Source organism: Toxotes jaculatrix, chromosome 17, assembly GCF_017976425.1.
Source record: "Toxotes jaculatrix isolate fToxJac2 chromosome 17, fToxJac2.pri, whole genome shotgun sequence".
NCBI classification, from domain to species: domain Eukaryota; kingdom Metazoa; phylum Chordata; class Actinopteri; family Toxotidae; genus Toxotes; species Toxotes jaculatrix.
Window position 1 is genome coordinate 10870302 of NC_054410.1, and position 9193 is coordinate 10879494.

At 41.7% G+C, this 9193-nt stretch overlaps 1 protein-coding gene across 1 annotated transcript; it reads left to right on the top strand.

The window, feature by feature from the left end:
• The first annotated feature begins 6827 nt into the window (after positions 1 to 6827).
• Positions 6828 to 9193, top strand: htr1b (5-hydroxytryptamine (serotonin) receptor 1B). Its single transcript, XM_041060718.1, has one exon. The coding sequence runs from the start codon at positions 7194 to 7196 to the stop codon at positions 8325 to 8327; it is 1134 nt and encodes a 377-aa protein (XP_040916652.1). The 5' UTR covers positions 6828 to 7193; the 3' UTR covers positions 8328 to 9193.

Genomic DNA, 9193 nt, shown 5'->3' on the forward strand with positions numbered 1-9193 from the left:
AGGAACTGAATTTACAATACATTTCATAATGATATAATATTTCTCCAGGATTACACCTAAGCCTTGATTTTCTGACAAGGTGATGAATTTAAGTGGTGCTTGTTCCTAACATCAACTCTGTGGCCGTCTTGCTCAATAACCTTTCCTCTTCACACTCCACGAGCCATCACCCACACCAGCCCTGATGTGAGCTGTTAGCACTTGTCTGGCCACTGAGGATTAGGCTGGTCGCCTCCTCTCACTATCACCTTGTCTCTTTCAGCACACAAACCTCGCACATCCAGTATGTAAGCAAACATACACACACACACACACACAAAACCAGGCAGCTTGTACCTCCAGGAGGCAGTAAATCAAGTCTCTTCTCACACGCTCACATAATCGAGTCCTAACTCCTCATATCTCCAAGCACCATGTCAATTACAATGTTTGCAATCTATATACCACTGGGTAATCTTAATTTAATTGTTAAATAAGGCCATCTGTGATGTTGCATGCTGTGAATGTTTAGACGGGAATGTGCATTACACAACAAAACCTCAGTGATTGACACAGTGATATCACTGTGTGGAATCGACTTATCACATCAGCATAAATCACTCTTAAAAGTGCTGATAAACCTCATAAATGCCTGCAGTCAGTTTCCCATCTGACCATTCAGTCTCTAAATGGACTCGGCCACTTCTGCTCTAGTCAAAATGAGCCTGACCTCAGCAGCACCAGCCTGTTATTGGTCAGCAGACATCTCCGCCACTTAGCTTATTTCCTGTCACATGATTTTACCTGCCCTATACAGTACATTTAATGTGCATCTCCTCCCCTCTTTGTCCTGATGGCTGTGTGCTGACATGCTCTTTACGCAAGCAGCCCTTTGCTTGAGTAACTTATTCAATATTCACAGTGAGGGTCTCCCAAAAATGGGGCACATGCCTGGCGAAAAGTGGCACAATCCCCTGCATGGTGGCACAAACTCTTTCATATGGTCACCAGCTTTGGAAAGTTTGAACCCAAACAGCTTCCAGTTGTAAATAGAAGCCCCTGTCTCTCCCCAATACATTTTTAGCAGGGGACCTTCGAGAGCTGATTGGCGGAGCAGAAGGCACCATATGCCATCCGACCAGGCTGGGACACACTGCAGTGGGACGGGTTCTGCAGCTCAACATGTGTCCTACATTCTGATTCTCTCATTGTACTTCAGTGAAGCTTTCAGATTATACACAGTGGTGGAAAGGTCATCCTGTACTGAAGTTAAAGTAGCAACAACATGCTACACTGTAAAAATTTTACTCTGTAAAAGTGTTTACAGAAAATGTACATAAACGATCAAAAATAAAAATACTTTTAGAGCAGAAAGTTACCTCCCGTAGAACATTACCTCCAGTAATGTTGTGGAGTAAATCTACAAAGTAGCATAAAATGAAAAATGCACAAATCCCTTAAAACTGTACTTACAGTACAATACTTGAGCAAATGTACTTTCTATTACTGACCATACGTACACATACACAAGGACGAGTCATTTCACACACATTAATCATATACTGTATTATTTATATGATTCATATACTGTAAAGTTACCACACAATATATTAGCATTTTTCATTTAATCTCAAGCAGTTAAGCTTCTCATTTGCAATGAAATATTCATGGTTGTCCTACAACAAGAAATTACAGGTAATAGTTGTACTGTACTGCAAATGAACTGAGACATAATTAACATAACTAAGTAGAATTGACCCATGGATGTATGTTTGACATGATGGCAATGAAGTGAAAGTGTGTTTTACCATTCTAGACATAAAACAGATCCTGCTTGGGATGCAAATACAAACCCAATGCTACCTCACTGAATCCAGATCTCCTACAGTCACACAGCTGTATACAGATATGAGGTACTTTTAGGATCCAGATTCTAAACATGACTGACCTAGCTGCTCAGCTTGGTCATTTCTCCCATGTCTCATCTCATAAACATTTGGATAAGAGGGGGCCATTCCCTACAGCGATGGTTTTGGGTAGGTGGAGTGGGGGGGTGTTGAATTTCATGACAACCAGGGATCTGCCCTGGTTTGGGTTTGCCCTATTTGGTCTCAGTTGCTAAAGCTGTCAGTTATCGAGGATAGAAAGAGACAACCACAATAACTAAAATGCACAAAAACATTAAAAGTGCTCTGCACTTTATGAAAGTGTAACAGTGTTTTCAGAAACACAGTCTACTCTTAATTACTGGCTACTGTAATTATTTATTTTTACGAGTATCTTTGTCACTTTAAAGCTGCAATAATGACTTTTTCTTAGATTAAACTGAAAGAGTCAAATGACTGTGTGTAATGCATCTCTCAGTAAGGGACAAACTCACAAAGAATGTGTGTTCAGCATATTTCAGCTCATGGTTTTGGTTTCACAGCCCACAGACTGATTGGTAGACACCAAAAACAGCGCTAAACACTACTATTTCATTTCCTGTTTTATGTTGAAATTGCCTACCTTGTGTGTCTGTTGGTTGTTTTACTTCCTGCCCTCTGATTGGCTGCCCCGGCCCAATTGGTGTCACCTGTGCCCTATTACCCTTGCCCTCCTTGTCTATTTAGTCTCTGTTTTCCCCTTGCTCTTGTTCAGTTTGCCTGTTCATTATCCCTCATGTTCCTCAGGTGCTTGGTTCTGTATTAGTTCCTGAGTTTACCTGTGTACCTGCTACCTGTGTTTATTTCCATGTTGCCTGCTTTTTTCCTGGATACCTACCTGCCATTTTACCATCTCCCCTGCCAGTAAGTCTTTTGATTTTAAGTAACTTCAGCCTGTGTGTGCGTGTTTGGTTCCACCTTTGCCTGTGTATCTTAACACACCTTAACACTGCATGCTAGCTGTCCAGCACCAAATGGCCGACAGCTTTTAGCATTTAGAAGCCGAAGAGCCAGGATATGTTATTTTTGTCAGGAGTTAGCGGAGACCAAAAAGAGCTAAAAAGATTAATCTCAAATTAATGCAGGTTCAAGTTTGATTTTTTTTCCTGTTTGAAAAAAAGTCTTTAAGTGTTTTAACACAATGTACTATACAAATCTCGGACATCTTCTACTGCAGGCCTCTCACAGTCGGAATTTGTTGCCTGTGAAAGCTTCCTAGCAAAAACTTCATTTACCAAACAACCTGCTGAGGATTTGTCAAAGTGTCTAGGGAAACTGTAACAATGATGAACTCAACCTGATTACATGCTGACTTTTTTCTGCTAGGCATCAAGATTAAAAAATGTACAGATAAAAAGAGCAACTATGAGTTAGAATTTTGTATCATCCCAAATGAATGAATTAAAATACAAAAATAATGAAGGAAAAGTTTTAATATTCACGTAACATTTCCCACATAAGGATTTTTTTTTTTTAAATCTCAAAATCCACATCTCCTCTGTGCCTGCATGTGGCATATTAGCCGCAGTGGCATGTTGACTTTAAAGCTTGCTGGATACCTTATTATCTGACAAAAAAATAGGACGTTCAGGGCCAGTGTGAGACTGGATGTAGCCAGCTAGTCCACGGTGCTGCAGTGGGTTTAGAGATGATGGGAGATAACAGAAGCAGAATCACAGAAATCGCCCCATGCTGCTGCTGAACTGGGTCACTTACACTGAAGCTTTTTCACACAGAAAACTACAACTCAGAAACAAAAGAAAACATCATTTTCAGACTCAGACACTGTGTGTTTTCTTCTAGTTTGGCCGTGCATGGTTTGTTGGATGGTGTGTTGGATGGTGTGTTGGATGGTGTGTTGGATGGAGGATGGTGTGTTGATTTAACCTCATCTCTGTCTGTTGTTGTGTGTCCCCATATTTTCTGAGTGAGAAAGTGGATGTGAAAACAGTAAAGAGCAAGTTCTTTTGTGTAAATACTGGTAACGGTGGCTGCGCTGTGCCACAAAGACCCTCCTCTGTTTCACAGAGTCCTGATTGACAATGCTCTCTGCTGAGCCTGGATACAGAAGAATGACTATTGTTTGTCTCTGCCTGCAAGGGAAGTTGAGTGAGACCATAGAATGACTTTCACAATATACTGTATATGTTGACGTCATTGAAAAGCTGACAATATTAGATACCCAACTGGTGAAAAATATTCGTTATCATCAAGTGTTATAACAAAATCAATGCAAACCTTCTGCAACAGATGCAGTCTCCTCAGACAGAATTCATTAACACCAAAAGCAATCATCTGGGATGTAATTTTCAAAGCTGTCATTGACATGTACGCCTTTATGGATTATTTTGGGGTCTTAGTCGGTAAAATAAATATGGCCATGTTCACTCTTCCTGGGAAAGTATCACTGACCTGACATCTCTCGCAGATTTAAATGTGAAATGCTTTCAACCTTGTGAATGTCAATTCTTATGCATAAATGCAGATGAAAGATGGTCCAGACTGAAGATTATATGCAGGAAACTTGAACTTCAGAAACTCAAGCTCACATGAATGCACTGATACAGACATTAGCCAAATAAGCATTGGAATTCAGTCAAAAAAAAAAGAAAAGAAAAAAGTTTGATCTAGCTTCTCTGGAGCAACGTTCACAACATCTACCCACTGTGGAAACTCCCCGCCTAGCAGCAAATGTCTCTGAGAGACTTTGTTGATCCGTTCCCCGTTTCCTGCCATTGATTATTTGTTAAACCTCCAGTGAGATCAGATGAATGCGTCATTAATTTGCACCTCTGTGAGATACCTTCATGCTACATCAAACTCTAAAGGACCCTCAATTGCCTGACACAAATGCTCTTGCTTGTTTGGGTTTTTTTTTCATGACAAAGGCAGATTTGACTTTGACAGTCTAGGCAGACGGCCACCCACCCTGAGTTTGGATCTGTCTGAGGTTTCTTCCTGTTAAAAGGGAGTTTTTCCTCTCCAGTCACAGAGTGCTTGTTAATGGTGTAAACTTTTAAGTTTCTCTGTAAAACTGTAAGGTCTTGACTTTTCTCTGTAAAGTGCCTTGAGATAATGTATGTTAATAATTTGGAGCTATATACATAAAACTGAGCCAAATAACTGCTGAATACCTTCAACTAGAAAGCAGAGCCATAGCTAAGGAAGCATAGTGTCAGCGTCAAAGACCCCAGCCTTTTGCGTTGTCCTGTCAGAGAGCTACACATGTGGCCTGGACATGTGGGGTGGAAGACCTCAAAATCATGACCTACTGACCTTAGGCCCGGCTGCAGACTGACTGACTAGCTTCACTCACTAGCTTTGTTGCATTAAACTGTGGTCACTTGTGTTGTGTTTAAAACTGTTTGAATCCTTACACTGATTTACAAAAGTTATTCTACACAAAACCAACAATATTTAACTTTTCAACCTAAGGAAACTTAAATAGGATTTTACAACTGAGATGTCAAGGCCCACTAATAGGAAAAAATGCATGGGATTAATATATTTAAAATAAATAAATATATAAAAATAACAAATTTCAGCTCCTAACAAATCCAGCTCAGCGCTGCAGCTGCAGACAGTCAAGTGTGATTCTGAAGAATGTGAATGACAAGTCAATTTCAATTATAAGTTTCTGATGAGGAAATGAATAAAAGTAGAAGGGGAGATGTGATTGCTACAGCCGCTTGAGATGGGGGTGGGGGGAAGAATATATAACAGCAGATTAATTTCAGTTCTTCAGTTTGGAAAATGGACGTAGCCCCGGTGTACGTGTAAATCTGTGTGTGTGTGTGTGTGTGGAGGGGACTCAGAGACTGATTGCATAATTTATATATTTCCTGACCAGACTTTCACAAATTCATTTCACAAAAAAAAAAAAAAAAACATCTTGAGTAGATTGTCATCTTGAGTGGATGATTGGTCCACTGCAGCCTCAGAGAAGGCAGTGAGTGACCCTGAGAGCATACATCATGCACTGAATGAGAGTGAGAGGTTCACAGCCTTGTATGTAACTGGCACTGACCCAATGTCAATATCGATGACAGACGTTTTCACACATCAGAAGTGACAAAAGTGGCAGGATTGGGAGCCTGTGAACTCCTCATCCGAAAGCTTCCATCCATGAAATGTCAAAAGAAACATTGTGTTATATAATTTCTATTTAAAATGATGCTCTGGTGTTTGGGTGTAAGGCGCCCTTTATACAGGGTTTAAAAGTTGTAACTAATGGCTTTATTAATTCATCATTTACAAATTCTTTAGACCAGTTATAAAACATTAATAAGAGCAAGTTTTGTGTAGCCAGGTTGTTGCTGGCATTTATGTTCCTCTGGCATCAGATCTGATTTGTCTTTTTTTTCTTTTCCTTTAGCTCATTAGTTCATCACGCAGACCCCTGGAGAGATGGCTTGACCTCTGACCTCCTGTAAGAAGGTAAAACTCAAGACACTTATCACCCTTCAAAATACAATAGATATCAACTGTCGGTTGGCACGGGTACATGGTCAAATAGCATCTTTCATCAAGGAATCTGTGTGATCGAATGTTCCATTTTAAATTCATTCATATGTTTTAGGCTGTGCGGGAATAGAAGGCAGGTTTCCCCCACATATCAAATCATAACCTAAAGGTGACAAATGAATATGTGACAAATGAGAAACACTGGGCACTATGACCCAGCAGATAGCCTACTCTTCATAGAGAGAGAGAGAGAGAGAGAGAGAGAGAGAGAGAGAGAGAGAGAGAGAGAGAGAGAGAGAGAGAGGAAAAACAAGGCTGTGATTAGTGCTGCTTGTTTGATGTCAGAGTCTGTATAAAACCGAGACTTGGGGTTGGCTCTCCATTCAGCCACAGGGGGCCTGAGGAGACACACCTCTGGAGAACTTGTGCCCTACATGCGGATTATCTGTGACATCTTCCCAGATGTTGGGACATCAGGACGCACCGCTCATCATTTACACACAAACCTTTTTTGTCTCATTGGTTTTGTCCAGCTACAGTTAGGAACTTTTCTTTTATGGCTAAAAAACGGAAAAGTGTGAATTCCTGCTGGGAATGGATATTTGCTTCCACATTTTGGCATCTGCTTATTAAAAACCAGATGTGTCAGGGGTAAAAAAAAAAAATGAGGAAGAAATAAATCCATTTTCATTTTTCAAACTGACTGTGCCATTTAATCTAACCGGATGGGCACGAATAAGGCGACACTGACCAAGAGATAGGGCACCTTCAATGACAGACATCTCAGAGGGTGACATGAAATATGACAAGAAGTGACTAAAAGTTATGGAGCGCTCCGGTCTAGTCGAGACCACTCAGCCGGTGAACACCACAAACGACAGTTTTATCACAGCTTCATCCACCGTGGATGAGAGCACGGAGAGTCTCGCCTATCAGATCACCCTGGCGGTGGTTCTCTCTGTCATCACACTGGCCACCACTTTATCCAACGCGTTTGTCATCGCAACAATCTCCCAGTCAAAGAAACTGCAAACTCCTGCCAACTTTCTGATCGCCTCTCTGGCCATTACCGACCTCCTGGTGTCTATTCTGGTGATGCCCATCTGCGTCCTGTACACGGTCATCCACACCTGGACGCTGGGGCAAGTGGTGTGTGACATCTGGCTCTCGTCGGACATAACGTGTTGCACTGCGTCTATCCTCCACCTGTGCGTAATCGCTTTGGATAGGTACTGGGCCATCACGGACGCAGTGGAGTATTCCAAAAAGCGCACGCCAGGACGCGCAGCCGGGATGGTGGCCACAGCCTGGGTCATCGCCATCTCCATCTCCCTGCCGCCTCTCTTCTGGAGGCAGGTGAAGGCGGAGGAGCTGACCAGCTGCAGCGTCAACACGGATCACATATTCTACACCATCTACTCCACATTTGGTGCTTTTTATATCCCCACCTTGCTGCTCATTGTCCTCTACGGACGGATTTACGTCGAGGCTCGGAAACGGATCCTGAAGCAGTCCCCCAAGAAGGTAGGGAAGAGACTCACCTCTGCGCACCTGGTCACCAACTCCCCCGGTTCCGTGGCGTCCACGACCTCTCTGCAGTGCGGGAGGCACGACACCCCGTCCAGCGACACCGGGTCTTCGACGAGCGAGAACCAGGTGAAAGTGACGGTGTCGGACGCGCTTTTGGAGAAAAAGCGGATTTCAGCCGCCAGAGAGAGGAAAGCGACGAAGACTCTGGGGATAATCCTCGGCGCTTACATTGTTTGCTGGCTGCCGTTTTTCATTTACACACTCGTGGCGGCCACGTGTGACACATGTTTAAATCCCAAGTTATTCGACTTTTTCACCTGGTTGGGATATCTGAACTCCCTCATCAACCCGATCATATACACCATGTCCAATGAGGACTTCAAGAAAGCTTTCCACAAACTTGTGCGCTTCAAATGCTGCAGGTCGTGAGCACACGTTCCTTCAGTTGCCGATAAGATTGATCTATTTTTGGATGCATAAGAGTTATAAAAAATATATATATATATCAGAGAATATAGAATAGTAGATTAGCCATGAATAACATTTTGGAGACTCACAGTGAGCCATTATAGGCTAAGTTGTGCATGAAATGGAACAACCAGTCATGTTTTCCTTTTTTTGTGGAAATTTAAAATATAACTTCATCAAACAAAAAAGAAAATGTGGAGTAAAACTGTTTCATATGATTTCCATGAATTTAAATCTGCTTTCAAGACTTAAAACCAACACATTTTCTCCAGTGATGGTGTCAGTGATATGAAATTAGCGTATACCTCTGATGGGCCTGAGTCTTTAAAAAAAAACTTGCTTGTGAGGACGGACATTTTTTGCAGTGACACTTGAACATGTCATACAAGCTCCTTTTAATAGGTGTACGTGCTTTGTTGTGCGAGAGAACACTGAGTGATGGGATCTTAGTGTTGTGTATGGATTCCCGTTTGGATGGTACAGCGCGTTGTTCCCATGCGAGGACTGACCCATTAATGAGAGTAAGCAGCAGAGACCATAAACATCTGACGTGATTTTACTAGTCATATATAAAAAGACATGGCTAAATGACCCAGAATCCATTTTTGCATTGTGTGTACAAGTAGTTTTATTTTTAAAACTCAGACTGTTTCTGTGTATTCTGAGAAATGATAACATAAATTTTGATTATGGTGATGGACTGCTCGCTGCTGCCCTGTATGGTTATCTTATTTATTTAGAAAGGCACACTCACACAGCTTAAAAAAGAAAAAAAAACACATAGAAGTCTGCTTGTTGTACCAGGTAAAGAGAAAAGATTCATACAA

Bases quoted from the DNA above. Each gene is read 5' to 3' on its own strand.
- htr1b (XM_041060718.1), top strand. From the start codon at position 7,194: ATGGAGCGCTCCGGTCTAGTCGAGACCACTCAGCCGGTGAACACCACA.